Source organism: Zeugodacus cucurbitae, chromosome 3 (genome assembly GCF_028554725.1).
Source record: "Zeugodacus cucurbitae isolate PBARC_wt_2022May chromosome 3, idZeuCucr1.2, whole genome shotgun sequence".
Taxonomy (NCBI): domain Eukaryota; kingdom Metazoa; phylum Arthropoda; class Insecta; order Diptera; family Tephritidae; genus Zeugodacus; species Zeugodacus cucurbitae.
This window is the reverse complement of record NC_071668.1, coordinates 49,639,304-49,660,321: the sequence shown is the minus strand read 5'-3', so window position 1 is coordinate 49,660,321 and position 21,018 is coordinate 49,639,304. Positions and strand designations below refer to the sequence as shown.

The 21,018-nt window shown below is 33.0% G+C and overlaps 1 protein-coding gene across 9 annotated transcripts in view; it reads right to left on the bottom strand.

Annotated features, from left to right (window-relative positions):
- LOC105219818 (receptor-type guanylate cyclase gcy-8-like) overlaps positions 1 to 21,018 on the bottom strand; it is a 48,156-nt gene that overhangs the window by 7,083 nt on the left and 20,055 nt on the right. For 6 of the 9 annotated variants that reach the window (XM_054228313.1, XM_054228316.1, XM_011196141.3 and 3 more), the window contains 3 exons: positions 16,567 to 16,744; positions 5,015 to 5,558; positions 3,924 to 4,140 (listed from right to left, as the gene is read on the bottom strand). In XM_054228313.1, coding sequence (XP_054084288.1) covers positions 3,924 to 4,140; positions 5,015 to 5,198 — 401 coding nt within the window. In that variant the 5' untranslated portion in view covers positions 5,199 to 5,558; positions 16,567 to 16,744. The remainder of the gene's footprint in view (positions 1 to 3,923; positions 4,141 to 5,014; positions 5,559 to 16,566; positions 16,745 to 21,018) is intronic. The other 3 variants (XM_054228319.1, XM_054228318.1, XM_054228320.1) reach the window with 3 other exon arrangements.

Here is a 21,018-nt window from a genome sequence, read left to right as displayed (position 1 = left end):
TGCTTGGGAAGAAATGAAAACCGTACCGACTTTCAAAAAAGTATTGTCATCTACTTTGTACCTCAGTACCTGCTGAGCGGCTTTTCTCAAAATCGGGTGCAACTGCGACCGAAAAACGCAATCGTTTGACAACAAAACGTTTATCGAAATTGCTTTTTCTTTCTTGGTTGAACAGAGAATAAATTTTCTTGACTTCAATAAATATATTTTCATTTATACTAAGACAAATGAATTTTTAATACGATATTTTAATTTTATTTCCGTTTTTGCTTTTGTGTATATACCAACATAATTTGAATGTCTGAAATAAGAATATAGTCTCCTATATTTTATTGGTTTTATTTTTACGCAAAGTTGCAAAACATAGTCTTTCAAGTAAGAGGCAATTCTTTTACTTTAAGATTGCTGTACATATTTTGAAAAATTTAATTAAGAATTTTTTCTCTTTTAGGATATGTCTCGGACTCTGTGATAGAGCATTATAATACAAAATTCGGCCCTGAAACTTGGTGGTGGTCTTTATGCAATTTAGTATTATTTGAAAACATTGGAATTAATCGATTACTCGATTTTTTTACATTAATTGCAATTAATTGCAATTATTTTTTTATATCTTGCAATTAATCATTTGATTATTTAATCGATTAAAAAATTTTTTTGCCATCCCTAGTCAAGAGAGTATTATATATCGAATTTTATTAAAATCGGTCGAATAGTTGCTGAGATTTTTGTTTTCCGCACTTTCAACCTAACCCTCTAGTGCATATGCCTGCCTACAGACGGGGTGTTTTCAAAATCAGATATAAAATATTTCTTTTAATATTAAAATTCGGATTTTTTTTCAAAAGAACGCTTAAAGTTCAACTTACGTAATGGTTTTTTCAGATTGGCAATACTACTTCTAGTTTTGACGTACTGTCAATTTGAAGTGACAGATTAGCACTTTCCCGCCAATTTAATTATTTTTGCAATCAACACAATTTTCTGAACAACAAGAAATATAAATTCTTGTGTCGTTTCAAGTTGAAAAAAATACTTACGGGTGTGGAATTTTGTGCTCTTTATGATAGTGTTCGATTTATAATAAAAAAACTAATAGCAGGTGAGTAAATTCGAAAATATTGAACTCCGCCTTGAGGCGGACTCATGCATTGCGCTGCCTACCTTTTTCAAGTAAAATGAAATATTTGTGATACAATTGAAAATTTTTCTTATTTTATTATTGAATAATAATCAGATATGTCGCGTTATTCTAAGACCCATATGACGGATGAAGAAATTCGACAATATTTCGAAGAGTCGCAATTGGTAACTGATACTTCCGACAATGAATGCGATTTTGATAGTGACGATTCTGATATGGATCCAACCTACTCACTACCGGAAAATGATACGATCATTGATGCAATGCTAAACTCCTCAGAAATGATGCGAAACGCAATCGAATGCAGTTTGAATGTGACAGACTTTGAAGAAAATGCTGAAATAATTGAGCTGCCACCGATTCCTCCATTGCCTGTTTGTGACGTTACTTCTAGTGTATTCTTACCGTCGACAGTGACACGTTCTGTGCACAAAGCATTAGAATCGCAAGAAAAAATCGGAGTCCTACCAGCTGCAAGTGATTTGAGAAACGATATGAGTGCGATAAGATCGATTCTTTGGAAGAAGAAAAAACTTCAGCTGAGTGTTGCAGATTTGGCTTTTCAAGGCCAGGACATGCCGGATTTTTTAAAATGTTTAAAAACACCTTACGACTGCTTTGCATATTTTGTGACCGAAGACTTTCTGAAGGTAATTTCTAATATATAACAGTTTATTAAATTTTTAATAAAAATTTTGCAGGCAATAGCCTTACAGATGAACTTGTATGCCAAGCAAAAAGATATATCTTCAAAGTTTTGTATCGATCACCAAGAGCTGCGTAAGTTTTTGGGAATATTGTTGTTTACGTCTGTTTATCGCTTTCCTAACAGTCGCTCATATTGGGGACAATACGGATTAGATCCGATACGTTTATCCATGACATGCAATCGATTTGAAGAAATTAGAAACCACTTGCATTTCAATAATGATGCGTCTCGTATAGAGAAAGGTCAACCTGGTTATGACCTCTTGTATAAAATAAGGCCGCTAGTAAAACATTTCAACCAACGTTTTTCTTCAGTTCCAATGCGGCAGAGACTTTGCGTTGATGAGCAAATGTGTGCCACGAAAATGAGTGGAAACCCAGTGAGGCAATATATGCCAGCAAAACCTCACAAATGGGGAGCGAAACTATTCGTGATTTGCGATTCCTTTGGATATTCGTATTCCTTTGAAGTTTATTGTGGCGCCGGCGATAACAAAATTTTGCCAAATTGTCCAGATCTTGGTGCTGCATCCAATGTTGTAGTTAGGTTGTCACAAGTCATACCAAACAATGCCAATCATATTATTTACTTTGACAACTTTTATACCTCATTGGGATTGCTATTATATATGAGAAGTCGCGGAATTCACAGTTTAGGTACAGTGCGAGGAAATCGAGTACCAAATATAAAACTTTCCACAGACGCAGAGCTGCAATCAAAAAAAGTAGCACGTGGGTATAATGAAGAATACGTGGGAAGTGTTTTTGGAGTAGACATAAGCAGCGTTTTGTGGTACGACACAAGAGCAGTTCGTCTGTTATCCACCTACGTAGGAACAGATGCAATTGTACATAATGAAAGTTCATATTCCTTAAAGGCAAATCGTTGGGATCGAAAATTGAAACAAAATGTTGAGGTGGATTGTCCAGCTATTGTGAAAGAATACAACCAGCATATGGGTGGTGTGGATTTGGTTGACGGATTGATTGGTCGATACCACATAAAAATGAAAACCAGAAAATGGACAAATAAATTATTTTACCACATGCTGGACGTGAGTATGGTGAATGCATATTGTCTTTATAACCGACTAAATAAGGACGTCCTAAAGTGTAAACTTCCTGACTTCAGATCAGAAGTGGCAGAAACACTTTGTTTGATTGGTTCGACAAAACCTGTAAAACGTGGTCGTCCATCGTCTTTAACACCTCCACCAAAAGCTAAAAAGACGTATCACCTATCAGAAAATATAAGATACGATCAAATAGGACACTGGTGTAAGTTTTTGGACCGCTCAGGCAAAAAAATGTGCAAATTTCGTGGATGCAAATCAGAAACTCAGGCATTTTGCATTAAATGTAAAATTAATTTATGCAATTCAACGGCAAAAGATTGTTTTTTCAAATATCACAATAAAGAAGAAATGAAAACATAAATTTATATGAACATTTTAATGCATAGGTCCGCCTTGAGGCGGATTACCTTATTTTACCTGTAAAAGGTACACAAATTGACAAATCGAAAAACTAACATCAGATTCGTCTTCACAGACCTGAATATAGTCTAATATAAAAATCACAGTCGAAACAAAAATTCATGCATTAGAGGGCTAATCTTTGTATGGGAGGTGGACGTGGTTATTATCCGATTTCGGCTACTTTTATGGTGTATGGGAACGTAAGGGAAGTGACTGCAAAAAGTTTGGTTTATAAAGCTTTATTGGTTTACGAGATATATATTTGCTTCCGCCGTTTTCCAATAGATGTCTCTAGGGTCAAGCACTGGTATATTAAATGCTATTTTCAAGGAACATCTGTACCAAGTTTCGTCAAGATATCTTAATGTTTACGCAAGTTAACGGAGAGACAGACGGTCATCCGGGTTTTAACTCGTCTCTTTATCCTGATCATTTTGATATACATAACACTATATCTAACTCGTTTAGTTTTATGACTTACAAACAACCGATAGGTGAAAAAAAATACTGAACTAAGTAAATTAAAATAAATTGAAAGTTTTATTTAATTAACCTCGAGTAATTATTTTGATTTTTTTCGGTTTATTATTTACCTCAACTGTTGGAATATGCTATTATAATTGATCGCTTCATATTGATCGATAGACACATTCGTTTCGTATTGGATCGGCACTAGTGAGACATTACGGTAATTGAGTTTCTCACGTAAAATGATAGCGAATATGCGACTAATTACTTGATGTAAGGCTCGATCGGACACTTGTAATCCAATCGTTTCAACTCGCACATTTGGTATATTTGGTAATTCTTCTGTAAACAAAAAGATATTAATAATAATGTTAAAATAGCGAAATTCTAAATTCTAAGTTTAAATACTGATATACGTGGTTTCCGAAAGATAAGCTTGTATTAAGTTAAGACAGGCGACATAAAATCGAAAAGATGCTTTGAAACCTTGCATGGAAACAATTTTCTTACGGTCTGGTACTTAAATTATCCCTGTGGAGCATAACATGCCACAAATTTGTCATACAGTTATTAAGCTAAATAATTTGAAGTTCTTAAATTAAGCTTCGAAACGTACAAATATGGGAACAAATGTTCATTGAGATCGATGTATGTAGTTAGTTTAGAGCAGAACTTCGGGACTTTGAAGGTAATTTCATAATTAGCATCAACAATTACACCCACAAACTGATGGAAATTGAAATAACTCAGTAGTAGTATTACTCGTTAAACTCGGTGTAGTACACTGAAGAGAGGTTTTAACCAAGGGTGGTGTTCTCATAATCGAAATCAAATTTTGATATATTCTTTGAAGGTAATTTCATAATTAGCATCAACAATTACACCCACAAACTGATGGAAATTGAAATAACTCAGTAGTAGTATTACTCGTTAAACTCGGTGTAGTACACTGAAGAGAGGTTTTAACCAAGGGTGGTGTTCTCATAATCGAAATCAAATTTTGATATATTCTTTGATTTCACACACAATTTAATAAATGGTATTAAATCGAACAAAATAAATTAGCTTTAAATTTAATTTTATCATGTAAATGAAAGATAATAGATCTTCCCTGCTAAAATTTTTGATACATATTTACCAGACCTTTTTAAATATTACCAAGGTTTTTATATAAAATCTATTAATAACTAAATCTAAATTTAAATTCCAATATTACCGCCATTCGTAAAACAATTATAACGATAGGGGTGTGGCTTATCCTTGACTTTTTCAATGGTTCCCAACACTTCCGTTGACACCATGCTTTGACTCACGATTATTTGTACAAAAATGAACATTAAAGCAGCAAACCAACGAAGTTGGAACGTTGAACGCACTATTCCAAACGCAGTTCGCTCCATATTTGAGCTGAGAGTTTGTATTAAATTCTGGTTAAATGCTTAGAATCGGCAGTCGATGCACAGTTATTAGCGACTTTGTTATTCAAGAGTTCATTTCATTTAATTCTTCATATTATTTCGTAAATTTATTTGCATTTTTTGGTTTTTTAAATTTTATTTAATTTATTTATTTATTTATTTAGTTATTGGAAGGGAAATACTTGTAATCATATGTTTGCTATTTAAATCAGTGTAAAAATGTGAGGCAGTCACTTGATTTATTCTTATATAGTTCACATTAAATTATTTGTATCGCTTCCTCAATTAAATATAATATTGCTTGCTTATAATCTTGAATGTAATCCAGACAATTTTTGCTTTCTGAAAGAAAAGAATTAGAAAATATGCATGTATTAATACATTGTGAAGAACTGAGTTTGATTTATTATTTTTGTTTTAAGAATATTGACTGTAATTAATATAAAGTAATGCAAACTTAATTTAAGTTGAAACATTGTATGGAAGCTATATGTTAGATTCGCCCGATCTTGTTGATTTCCGCTAATTTCTTTCTACTGTCAAGTAAAAAACACTCAACTGAAAGAGTTTTGGGAAAAAATAACATTTTTGAAGAATCGGTTACGTAAGAATCGTTACCAGCCTATTTTCAGTTTCAATATTTTTGAAAATAACTTCTACATTAAATTATTGAATGATCTTATCGCTGAACAGATTTTGGCTAGAAAACGTCGGATCTTCTTGGAACTTTTCAAGAGCTCATAGAGCGAAGCGATGTCGTTTGGTAAAATCTAGCGGCTTCAGTTCTTGTACAAGCTGTATTTTGTACTCTTTCAATTTAAGATATCGACGTAAAATGCATCAAGTCGTTACATACGTCAGTCAGAGTTACTGCCTACGGCGCCGACTCTCCACGGTCTTCGTACATATATACTCTCAGCTACGGCTGCAATATTTTATTCAAAGTGTGCTGGACGTGGTCTACCACTACCAACTTTTGTCCTTTTAACAGCTTTTTTTGAAGATATATCTTTTTTAACCTTCATTCCAGAAAATTCAAGACGAAATTTCGCATACTTATTTAAACTTTGGTATTTCAGTATCTTCAAATACCCACATTTACCACCCTAAGCTTACACACATTACTTCCATTACATGTTATTACTACACTACAATTTGCCTATATAGCAATTCGAACAACAAACATCATTTAAAATTCTCATTAAGTTAATATAATTGATAGTACAATTTTTCAGTTACATAACCTCACTTGATTGATAAGTATAACACTATGCCACAGAATCGACTTATTTCTGGGTATTGGACCAATCCAAAAAAAATATATTCTCCTATTTTCGAAGTTAATTTCCAAAATCGAAATATTTGGTTTCGAAGTTCAAAAAATGGATTTTTTTAATTTTATTATTAATTGGTACATTTTGCTCTTAATTCAATGATGTATAAAACTTTTCGGTCAAATTTATATTGCATATGCTACGAAAGGTCAAAGTTAGATCTTCGAAAAAAATTAACATTTTACATATCGAAAACTACTGGACACCTTATAGCATCTGGCATATAAACTCGAGCGAACAATTTTATACACCATTTAATTAAGAGGAAACCCATATTTTGGAATTTTTAAGATTTTTAAGATCAAGATCTTGTAATTAATAATAATTATTAAAAAAAACTTTTTTCGAACTTCGAAACCTTATATTTCCATTCTGGAGTCTAACTTCGAAAATCGGAGAATGCACTTTTATTACTTATGTCGGATCTCCCGGAAAACATTAGTTTGATCCAATACCCAGCCCAGTGTTGTACAGTGTAATAATTGAAATTGAATTCATTGATTAAATTCGTTTGAATAAAAATATTTACAATTTAATATTTTACAAATTACTTATGTTTACTCAGAAAAATGCCACAAATTTAAGCTAGTGATAACCTTAAACATTACTAGTTGTATACGCTTAACTGATAACAAATTTTAAATAATGAGGCCTGCTGTTCGTTCCCTGAGAAGACAGCCACTGTATTACGGAAAGTTGGGGAAATGCTTACGACGCATATTTACGAAAATGTCCATAAGTTAATGTGTATTAAGCACCGCCAATTCCATTGATAAACCTTTACTAATGAAGGCTTAAAGCTTTATGCAATACAGTCAAATATTTCTTTTTATAAGTAAATGCAGTACTTGCTTTAAATTTGAATATTTAATATTTATAATATCAAAGCCTTTTGTAGCCTACAAAATGAAATTCAATACAGCCTTGTATAAGATAACAACGGCATCAGACATTTTAAGCGCCATTAAAACAAAAGACAATGGCATCGAACAGAGAATAAGGCAAGATTTGAGTGCATTATTTGCTGAGCCATAACTTTATTGTAGCACTGTATGTTTTCCTGTATCGAATGACAAAAGTTCATTGTTTTCACTTACCATAAATGCCAGCAGATAATGCAAATGCGGCACTTTGGTCGAAAACAAAATATTTTTATACAAAATTGACTTGATTGGCAAAATACTTTTGATTATTCAACATGTTCCTTAAAACACAAATAATTGCGCTTATATATGTATAATTCTCGGTGAGCTTGTACGGGTTTAGGAAATAGGCGCAGAATATTGACCGTGATAAATAAACAGCTTTTACTATAACTTTTATTGGAGTTAAAAGACAATGTGACCTCTTATAAGAATTTCTTATTTGGTACCATTGAGAGATGGCATTTGTGTTAAAAATTCTATCCTTATATCAAATTTATGTTTTGACATTAATTAATGTTTGCCTCCCTGTGACTTCCATCTGGTAGGTTATCAATTAATACATTTGTATGGAAGTCTCTTTCTACTTTCCGAGATGCCCGATAAAAAAAAATGTTTTTTTTTTGCTGTATTCAATGGAATAACCAAAGTGGATTGTTTCAAAAATTAGCCGAAACTCGAATACGGAACCACCCCAAAAAATATTAAATAATAATATAATATAATATATTAAATAATATACAAAAATAAAAACATATATATGTATAATCACCATTTTTAGATTTATAGAGTCGACTTTTTAACGCTCCTTGCGATCTTGGAATGACGTGAAGAAAAAAACGAAGTTTTTAATATTTAATACTTCTTCGAGATTAAGAGTGGCACTAGTCCCTGTTTCAGTTAAGAGTTGGGCATTTTTTTAGTCGTGTATCATTTTCCTTCTTTTCCTTCTTGACTGGCCTAGACACCGCTTACGCGGTTCTAGCTGAGTCCAAAACAGCGGGCCACGTATCCCTCCTTCTGGTAGTTTGGCGCCAATTGGTTATACCAAGCGAAGCCAGGTCCCTCTCCACCTGGTCCTTCCATCGGAGTGGAGATCTCCCTCTTCCTCGGCTTCCACCAGCGGGTACTGCATCGAATACTTTCAGAGCTGGAGCACTTTCATCCATTCGAACAACATGACCTAGCCAGCGTAGCCGCTGTTTTTTTATTCGCTGGACTATGTCTATGTCGTCGAATAACACATACAGCTCATCGTTCCATCGTCTGCGGTATTCGCCGTTGCCAATGTTTAAGGGACCATAAATCTTCCGCAAAACCTTTCTCTCGAAAACTCCTAGTGCCGTCTCATCGGATGTTGACATCGTCCACGCTTCTGCACCGTAATGTAGGACGGGAATGATGAGAGACTTGTAGAGTTTGGTTTTTGTTCGTCGAGGGAGGACTTTACTTTTCAATTGCCTACTTAGTCCATAGTAGTACCTATTGGCAAAAGTGATTCTGCGTTGGATTTCAAAGCTGACATTGTTATTGCTGTTAATGCTGGTTCCCAGGTAGACGAAATTATCTACAACTTCAAAGTTATGACTGTCAACAGTGACGTGGGAGCCAAGACGCGAATGCGCTGACTGTTTGTTTGACGACAGGAGATATTTCGTCTTGTCCTCGTTCACCACCAGACCCATACGCTTCGCTTCCGTATCCAGTCTGGAAAAAGCAGAACTAACGGCGCGGGTGTTGTTTCCAATGATATCGATATCATCGGCGTACGCCAGTAGCTGTACACTCTTATAGAAGATTGTACCTTCTCTATTTAGCTCTGCAGCTCGTATTATTTTCTCCAGCATCAGGTTAAAGAAATCACACGAGAGTGAGTCACCTTGTCTGAAACCTCGTCTGGTATCGAACGGCTCGGAGAGGTCCTTCCCGATCCTGACGGAGCTTTTGGTGTTGCTCAACGTCAGCTTACACAGCCGTATTAGTTTTGCGGGGATACCAAACTCAGACATCGCGGCATAAAGGCAGCTCCTTTTCGTGCTATCGAAAGCAGCTTTAAAGTCGACAAAGAGATGGTGTGTGTCGATCCTATTTTCACGAGTGTTCTCCAAAATTTGGCGCATGGTGAATATCTGGTCTGTTGTTGATGTTCCAGGTCTAAAGCCACACTGATAAGGTCCAATCAGTTTGTTGACGGTGGGCTTTAGCCTTTCACACAATACGCTCGATAGAACCTTATACGCGATGTTGAGTAGGCTTATCCCACAGTAATTGGCGCAAATTGTGGGGTCTCCCTTTTTGTGTATTGGGCAGAGTACACTGAGATTCCAATCGTCAGGCATGCTTTCTTCCGACCATATTCTGCAAAGAAGCTGATGCAAGCACCTTATCAGCTCTTCACCGCCGTATTTGAATAACTCGGCCGGTAATCCATCGGTCCCCGCCGCTTTATTGTTCTTCAAGCGGGTAATTGCTATTCGAATTTCTTTACGGTCGGGCAATGGAACATCTGCTCCATCGTCGTCCATTGGGGGTTCGCCATCTCCTGGTGTTGTACTTTCACCGCCATTCAGCAGGCTGGAGAAGTGTTCCCTCCACAAACTCAGTATACTCTGGTCATCAATAACTAGATCACCTCTGTGGGTCCTACTGGAGTTCAAGTTTTATTCATTATTAGGCAAAATATGGGGACCAGTCGAACATAAAGCCGGATTTCATCAAATTTTCAAATCACATTGTATCTAACATAATATGTTCAGGATTCAATAAAATGTCTCACATATTAAAAAACATACATTGGCTCACAGCCAAAAGAAAATGTGAAATATTTTCCATACGCTATTTATTTTTAAAAAATCATAAATGTACATTCAAGGCACAGTTATTTTACATTACGATCACATACAAAAACATTCAAAATAATTTCTTCTTAAGTATAATATATACAACAAAAACAAAATACAAGGTAAATCATCGTCACAGCTTATTTCGTGTGAAAACTATTACCGTTATTGGCGTCGGTATACCGTTTAGTAAGAATAGGCAATTTTGATTAGAATGGTACATTAGGTAATATTTTAGTATTGTTTGCACATTGAAAGTTAGGGGACACGTAGTTTAATTTGAATACAATGTAATGGGTCGTCGTACATCTATTGAAAAGCGCGAATTGGTGATTGCACATTACAAAAATGGATAAACGCAGAAAAAAATTGATGAAATTGTGGATTTAAGTATTTCGACCGTCCAATAGATAATCCAACGCTTTGTTCGTGAAAATAGAGTGGTTGACAAAGGTCGTAATGCCCCAAATAAAATTTTCACAGATACCGACGATAGGTGGATTTTAAGAAAAATTAAAAAAGAACCAACTATAAGTGCTCCAGACTTGACAAAAGAGGTTGAGACAGTGCTTGGTAAGTCATGCAATCCTGAAACAATAAGAAGGATTCTACGTAAAATTTATTTCCATGGTAGGACAGCTCGAAATAAACCGTTTATTAGTGAGCGTAACAAAAAGGCCAGGTTACAGTTTGCTGAAAGGTATATTAATATAGACGAAACCTATTGGGAAGACGTTATTTTTGCCGACGAAAGCAAATTTAACCTCTTTGGTTCCGATGGAAAGTCTTTTGTATGGCGTAAGCCCAACACGGAGTTAGAACCGAAGAATCTACGTGGCACAGTTAAACATGGCGGAGGACACGTAATGGTTTGGGGCTGTATGTCATCAGCTGGTGTCGGCAATTTAGTTTTTATAGACCAAAATATGGATAAAACCATTTATTTAAATTTACTAAAAAATAATTTGCTACAAAGTGCAGAAAAATTGGGCATTCGAGACAGGTTTAGATTCTACCAAGGCAATGACCCGAAGCACAAATCACAATTAGTGCAAATGTGGCTTATATGGAACTGTCCCCATTTAGTAGAAACACCGGCACAATCGCCAGACCTCAACGTAATAGAGAATTTATGGAGTGTTCTCGAGAAAAACATTAGAAAGCATCATATTAGCAACCTACAAGACCTTAAAACAGCGTTAATAGCGGAATGGGAGAAAATATCTCCAGAATACACTAAACTCGTTGGTTCTATGCAATCCCGGCTAAGATCGGTTTTAAGCAAAAAGGTTACCCTACAAAATATTAATTTACAAAAAACTTCATTTAATTCTAAGAAACATTCATGAATTTTTATGTTTCGTTAAGCACACGAAATAAGCTGTGACATTGATTTACCTGGTATTTTGTTGTTGGTGTATATATTATACTAAAGAAGAAATTATTTTGAATATTTTTGTATGTGTTCGTAATGTAAAATAACTGTGCTTTAAATGTACATTTAAGATTTTTTAAAAATAAATAAGGTATGGAAAATATTTCACATTTTATTTTAAATAAAAGAGCACACGAAATGAGCTGTGAGCCACTGTATGTAGTATAAAGTGTTTTTCAATATGAGCGCTTCAAAAGTCTTTCTTCCTGTGAAAATACATTCGATGACATTATGTATGGAACTCGATTTCTTTAGAATGGTCGCTTGAAGAAGTCCAGACGTTGAACCCAATTTTCAACGGTTTCCAAGCATAAATCGACCGATACTGTTGCAACTTCACGTTCGATATTCAATCGTCGTTAACTTGTTGACATGGGCCATAGACTTGATGTAGCCCCATAAGAAATAGTCTAACGGCGTCAAATTGCCCCAATTGACTGGGTCATTTCATGCGATAACACGTTTACCAAAGTGGTTTTCAATAAATCAATTGGGATATTCGCTGTGAAGCTTGTCCACATATTGTACTAGTCCATTTCATCCAATTTGGAACCGTAATTATTTCGGAATGCATGGAATACATTCGGTGACTCATGGAATACGTGTGGATTGCTGACTGGCCAATTACTCATATTTTGCTCATTGATTTAATACTTGATTTATCGATTGTAAAGGGAAAGTAGTACTCGATCTTTTCTATTCTATTCTATCCACGACTAACTTACATACAAACCTGCTGTAACTTATTCACAGTTGAATATAATGCTTCTTTCATTTTTAAGTAGGCCTCCGACCCATCCTAATGTGCAAATCGATAGATAAGATGGTTTAATTGAAATTATGTGATCGCACACGCGATGTATACGCTCACGTGTACATTCGTATATGCAAATAAGCATATGTGTGTAGGAAATTAAGATACTTAAAACGTGCAACCTGCTTTGTGGGCAAACCAAACTGATGAACGTCGGTTTTATTTATTTAATTTTGTTATTGTTTTCTTGGCAAAACACATTAAACGGGTAGTCAACCGTCAACATCATAAATTTTTAAGCAACGCGCGAAGATCATTTCTGTCGCTTCGAAATTGTTAAATTAAGCATACTCGCGCCATGGAAATTTGCGAATGAAGACGCTAATAAATTAACATTGAAACGGCTTTATATTTTAGATTACTCTACTTATGTTGAATGAATATAGCTAGATACATAAGAGGGTAATAATTTTGGAGAGTTGATTAGCAAACAAAATTAGAGAAATGAACTAGTTATAAAAAACAGTGAACATCGCATCGATGACACTGTTAGTCTAAAAAATTGTACATGCATATCGAATCACAACTTTTCAAGACTCTTAACACCGAATATGAGAAACTCAATGCCTCTGATGGTTACGGTAAAACCATTAAAAAATATATTTAATCAGAGTACATTTGAATTATTAATACGGTTTCTCTTCTTAAGAGCAAATACCATACATCACCGGAAATCAGTTTGCAAAATCCATCGTATTCAGCAAAACGAATGGCAAAATCAAAATCCACTGAGTTCAAAGTAAAACTATTTTTACTATAATGTTTCTAAGTTGTATTTTCAGAGATATGAGAACTTGCATATAATTTGGCACAGATTTAGAGTGATATACATATAAATTTCTCAATATTAAATTAAGAAAATCTCTCAACAAAGTGTCGCCCGATCTGAAATGTCGCTGGATATCGAACGACTCACAGGGATGCTTTGCTGTCTAACAGCCGGTTTCACGAAACAAATTTAAGTGAAAAATAATTAATTTCAGTTTCACCATTTGACTTAATTTTATTTAAATGGTCACGCTTTGCCATTTAAATATTATTTAAATACTGCCAGATGTAACCATGGTTACGCTTTATTAGTATAATTTTACTGAATCCCATTGTAAACTGTCGGGGTCTAAAGCCAAAGCTTCATCCAATTCGTTGACTACGAATAAATCGTTTCAACAATACGCTCACAACACCGGTTTATTTTGGGATTGCAGGGGTAACCATTAACATGCCTACAAATAATTCTGATGTTAAGGAGTCGTCATCGCGAACCAGAATTATTATTGTTCGGATCAACGTAGTCAATACAGAATTTAAAGTACCTAATATTGAATCATGAAAAAGTTATTGTATAAAATTTAATACAGTAGAAATTAATATTATTTTGTAATTTGAAACCCTTTCTGATAACTTCCAAATTCTGTAAATACAAAAACTAAATTTTTTTTTAAACACAAGCAGCCATTTTATTTTGATATTTTCAATATTATGAACTTTTTGCGTTTTATTTCAATAAGAATGCAGATGTCAACAAAAAATAAAATTTGGTTTATTTTTACCACAAGTTTTTTCACTATCGTTACGCCAAAGTTTTCGCTTTGAGTCTAAAATTTCACTGCTTCTGTTTATTTTGTTCGCGGCAACTTTGTTTATCAAAAATGTGATTTTGTAGCTAATCAAAAAAAAAAAAAACAAAAAAGTCAGAAATTCTTAAGAAAATTTTGAATTTAGTTAGAAACGACGTATAAATAGAAAGATGTATATGCTAATGAGTAAATGATGCCAAATAAGGGCGCGTGTTGCACAGAATTGATAATGTAGACATTAGCGCGGGTCGACATTGCAAAACGTAAAAACTACTCGAAAGTAAATGCCATATAACAGTTGGCAGTTGAGAAAGAATTTTTGAGTATAGTGCCATTGTCTTCTTGGGAACCGATCCGTACAAAGCTCTACGCTCTTTAAACAGGGGCAAAGTTCAATATTTTTATTGCCAATTCAAGCGACATATACCTCGTATTATTAATAATTATGCATTTACACCAGCATTTATTTGCTAATATTTGCATAAATATTTTATAGTTCCTGCCATTAGTAATTAAATTATATTTAAAATACGCACAAAATTAATAATTTATGTTGATGAATTGCTATGCAGTGGCTGCCACTTTAACCTTAATGACCAAACAGAAACAACAAAGTTATAACTCACTGCCGCTGGACACCTGTGGTCGCTATCAGCATTTCAGCGTCATAAGTTGCGGAGGTGTCGTGCAGAAGACCACAGTTTTAACGGTGGCATAGCGTTTGGGTGTATATTTCGCGCTTTTTTGTGAATTATTTTTCCATAATCATTCGTTTAAAATTTATGCGCAATTTTTGTTTAGTTTGTTATTGCATTCCATTAATGCTTCAAGAAAAACAAGTTCAGTAAATTTGCTTGCGGAATCTTATTTCATGAGATTTTTTTGCTTTCTCTGCAGTTAATTCACACAACGAAGCAATGACATCAGCATAGTGGCATCGTTGCGTTATGCAGCAACTATGCACTAATATTTGCCTATGATACATATTTATGTACATACATATGTCCATATATACATATGTTGGTATAATGTATGTATGTATATATAAATATATTTAATGGTCTGGCCGGTTCAGAACAATTAATTTTATTCTAAAGTTCAAAGCAGTTTATCTTTCGAAAGTATAAAAAAAAGTTGTAAAAACTTAGTTCAAGCATAAGGTTGCCACATTTTAATATTATTATATCTATTTATGTACCTATGTATATCCACATATAGTTTGTGAACACACATATTATGTGGGTATGTTGCTCAAAATATACACATAAGTACATATATTATATTTTTTTGGGATTTAGTTACACAAAAAATATTTTAATCTAAAATTAACGAAATGCGTGATTTTTTTACAAACTTGTGTTTGGCGTTATCAGAATTAACTAAAGTGCGCATTTTCGGTTAAAAATTTCGGCTGAAATTGTGGTCACTAAAAATTGGAATTAAAAAAAATACATATTATTGATAAATAAAAAATATTACACATGCGTATAATTAGTATTAGGGCTAATCGCAGTTGCCGGATGTGTAGTGTGTGTGATAACCACTGCCAGTCAACCGCAACCATAAATCATTACACAGAATTTTGAACAGCATTTCAAGGTTTCATTCTCGCTGAAATCACCACTAAACTTGGGGACCATGAACATGTTTAAATTTAATACACTCGAGTGTTAAGTTATTGTTATAGCATTTTAAAATTGTGGTAGTTTTTCATTTTCTTGAACTAGAATATACTTTGCATGGATGAGGAACGAATAGCTTATTAGATCATTTCCCTTTCACTGAGAAATAATATCATTGCGACACACAAACTGATTTTTAATCGCCTCCTCGTATTTGAAATAATTAATTTCCGCGATATTAATTGGACTTAATCATTGAATCCGTTTCGATCGAAAAATGGTTCGATTTTGGCTCACACTAAGCAAATAAATTAAAAATGTTTAAATGCGATATAAAGTTGTCCCCGAGCGAAAGAATTTTTTCAAAGAGCCTCAGGCGAATTAAATATTTTTTGGATGAAATTTCACAATAGTTAAAGGTCAGTTCAAAATCAAATCAAATTTGTCGATAATGGTCGATAAAAGAGTTTTACGTTCTGACTTTGTGGTAAAGCAGTTTATGGACGGAATCAATGATTGCATGAACATGAAAATCGAAATCGAATTCGCTGAGGATTCAATGATTAGGCCCGTTAGCTTTTGTATAGACAGATTATTAGAATAAGAGTTCGGCTTCGCCTACAAGTTTAAGAAACCGAATTCTGGAATTCTTCGTACTACCAGTGAATACCTTCCAACTATAGAAAGTTAAAATTAAAAACAAAACATTATAATAAGTATAATACCAATTTCTCAGCTTTCTTAGCTCAGCTCAGTAATAAGTACTGTGTATTTTTCAAATCAGATTAGAACTAATTTAACTTACCTTTGAATTATAATCATTCTACAGCAATCGCAGTTGAATTTCATCATTTCTCCACTAGTTTCTAACTAAATCTTGTAAAAAAGTGCTTCAAATGCGAGGAACTGAACGCGTTTAGCATATTTTCTTACGATTAGAAAGTTAAGTTGCGGTTATAAATACACGGTCCAAATTCGAACAACTAAAAAGAAAAATATAGACAATTTCCATAAATACATTAAACTTTAAACAATATTCAAATCTAATGTATTGATTGTAGTTGTCAAAGTTCGAAGTCTCTATTACACAGCGAAAGAAGTTCAATATTTTTTCCTAATCATTGATATTTACGATTTGATACTCTTGGAATATATGTACAGTGGCTCACAGCTAAAGTGATGCAAGCGTACAAGAAATACTAAAGCAAGTATTACTTGAAAACTAAATACATTTTCCAAAAAATGTAAATGCCACTTAACAGCGGCAGATATCCACATTAAATTTAGCCTTCAAAAAATCAGATTTTATTTATCTACAACATGTTTTTACTTAACGCTTATAAAACATAAATAATTTTCGCCGTTATTTAAATTTAAAAGATTAAACATATATGTGTCTAATCAATAAAGTAGTAAAAGTTTTTAATTTCGAAATATAAACATAATTTTTAACTTAGCGATTTTTCATTTCGTTGCTGCATCATTTTGGCACCATATATCAATAAATCGTGCAAAGCAACTATCATTTTCGACCAAAAATCAAACATAAATTCATTTAAATATTAAATGTATTAAGATTTATTAACAGACTATCAGCTTAAGAGAGCTGGTGGATATTACAATGCAAAGCATATATATTGGAGCTCACGACTAATAATAATATCACTCACGAGCTTGATATTATATACAAAGTATTCTAATAAACCGACATATTGGATTAATGATCGTAAAAAAAATATTTATTTTGATGTATTCAAAAATATATGTAGATAAAACGCATATAACAGATGTTACATGTAGTTACTTCTGATCACGCTCCTGTACTAATAAAGCAAGGATTGTTCACCTTAACATTTAACCAAAGAGGGTCTAACATCTGATAAAATGAACTAGTTAAAATATAAAAAATACGTCAGTAGCCACATTTATATTGATAGGATACAGGAAGACATATTGACGAAAGCATAAGAGAATTGAATGATATAATAACTAATGCAGCTGTCTTAGCAACACAAAACAAAACTAAAAGCGACTTAGTCTCAGAAAAATCACTAATGAAACTAATTGAAAGGAGAAATAGAAAAGATTGTAAATGAAAAATGCATGATGAAGATAATGGCAGATAAATCGCTCCCCTTCCACTCAGCTTATATTAAAATCATTGTAGCTGTAAATTAAAAATATTCCAACACTAAGAAAAAATATAAAAAAATTCCATCACTGGAAATTATTTAAAGAAACTGTGTCCATATTCGACCAAGCAAAACTCCCATTGAAAGCCTAAAGTCAATAAATAGTAGATGCAATAAAAAAAAATAAAAATAATAATAATTATAAGCTTTGCCATCCCTTATTTGTTTTGTTAATTATCAACTTATTATTCATTATAAATATGAATTAAAAAATAAATACACTAATAATTAAAAATAACAATACTATCCAAATATAATTACTCGATGCATTAAAACATGCTCAGCACCTCTCATGGCGGTGAGTACGTTCTTATATATAAAATCGTAAATAAATATGTACAGCACTTCATGTTGTTTTTGTTATGAAAAATTACGTTTTGAAGTGGGTAGAATGCATTAATTTACATGTGAGCTAATATAATATTAATATTGAATATATTTACATATAATATTAATAAAGTACCAAAGTGTTTCAAACGCGTTTTATTATTTTGGCGCCAGAGGTTTATTTATTTTGAACTCAAATAGATAATTATTGCTACCTATATTGTTAACATCTAGTAATAAATTTAACAAATAGTTATTACATATTTTCCCTTTTGACGTAAACCGCTATAATAAAAGAACAAATATTTGTATTCATAAATATCTATTTAAGTTATTTTTAAGCAATTTTTTATATATATTAAGCAGAAAATTTTATTATTGCTATTTTGATACTTGTCATAATTCTTACAATCGTTAATTGCGAGAGAATTCGGACAGAAAACAACCCCAAAAAGGTTACACTTATTTTATGGCTGATTTTAACTGAAACTGTTTTTCAATTTTCAATCTAATTGAAAATTAAATTATTCTAAATCTAGTATATTGATTCTATAACAGTATATCTAGTATCTATATCTGTTATGTTATAGGTGTTTTTTTAATATGAATCAATATAAGATCAAATTTGACCTACGCAATGAAGTTCCAGATACTATTTCCTTACGGAACTATGTTCAGTATTATTTAAGTGACGCTTTTTAATAATCTTGTTTTTTGGATCACCTTCTAATTATAGTAGATTTGTCGAATCATTCGTTATATTATTTATTATATTGAGTGATAATTACAAGTATAGGTAAGAGAGAGATTGGCTAACTTCTTGAAACATTGTGGGGACACACCACATGTGGAAACACCAATATTATCATAGAAAATACCCCTTTCAGACATCTCATAAAGACAATTGCCCAAGCGGAGATCACACAAGAAAAGCAGCTAAACTAACTCAATTTGAATTAAATATTCAGTGTATTCTAGAGCTTTAAAACATACAGTGTAAAGATTGGATTAAAGGTCATCTAACATAACATAAAATCTTGATTTCCAAATCGAAGCTTCCTATTATGGATGGATTTAAATATAAATTTACGATGTAGTACCAATCGTGAAAAAGTGAAGCCTATAATAAGAAATAAAGAAGGAACCCCTCCTCCTGATTTTAAATTAAAACCAAGGGGTAATTTTTTACCTAAACTCATTTTGCCAAAACTCGTTTTGACAGCTAACGCACAATTCATGTCTTGTGTTACTGTCAAATATCTTCATTTTGGTCTATAATTTCATCAAGGATCGTCTTACAAGCGAACACACTTGCATATTATTGAACTATATTTTCAAAATACATGCTTTGTTAAGATCTTTAATGCGCGTCTCTTCCACTTTATGGTCAGTTTAATCGACATCCTGAGTATTCGGACCATCGTGACTAAATTTCGGACCGACTTTATATTGTTGGACATTAAACCACGAAATTGAAATGCTCAAATTGGAATAAGCGGATGGAGCATTTGAGGCACAGACGCGCCCAACATTTGCATGAAATAAAAGTCAAAAAGTAAATTATATCGATACAATTATTTTATAAATTTTTCTGAATTTTATGTGTTTTTTATATAACATTTCCCTCGACAGATTTTTTATTGTTTGATTATTATATCGTACACATTTATTTCTGCATCATTGGATTGGTTCTTGAGGACTTCGATTCAAATTGCTTAGGAGATTATAGCATTAATACAATAAAATGTACAAAAGATAAGATAAGAAAAGAAAAAATAATCACTCTCTAACAGAGAATCAAAAGTTATTACACCTACATATGTATTTGTGTACATAAGTATTTATAGTTTATTGTGATTTTATTTTACACAATACCTATGCTATTTCACACCACCTAGTATTAAACATTGAGCACTATATAAAAACGGAACACCGAAATATAGTCAAAATGACCATTTTCGAAAAAAGTAAGAAAACATAGTAACCAAAGGTAAATATTTCTAATCTACTATCGAAAAGATAAAAATATGCAAATATTACGGAACTATTTATTTTCTACATTTTGTAATCACTATATTTTTGCAAAACACAAATATATTACTAATGTTTCTATAATTGCTTCTTTACTTTTACAGAAGCATTTTTATATGTTTATTTACCAGACGACCCACATGAATGTAATTTTATGGGCGTCTTCACAAGTATAAAAGTACAAGTATTTATTCTAACACATACTATGTGAGTATTTACGTATTAGAATTTTTCTTTCCAGTCATAACAAACGCTCATAAAACGCCCGACAAGAGCGTAATCGGAGCCAACGTATCGAATATGTACCAGGAAGTCGCCAAATACTGTCAGGTGAGTTGGCGTATGCACTGCAACTGCAACTGCGTTAAATATTTTCAGTACCGTCAGCAAAAACTTTACGATGTGATAAAATTTGTTGTTTCATAATAACAAAAACAAGTAAGGAAGGACTAAGTGCGAATGTGGCCGAGCTTTTATATTCTCATATTCTTGAAATACTCATAGGTGGGGAAATATTTTCAGGTTTTGGTAAAAATGTATATTGTAAATTCAATTCAATCATTCAATTAAAGGGACAACATGTAATATGGGATTTATAAGCGGAGAGTTAATACGATGTGTGAGAATCATTATAATAAGGGTATGCGCTTTCTTCCGTTTTCATATCGTAGACAACAATTATAGGGCCTAATCATCGAATCCGCAGC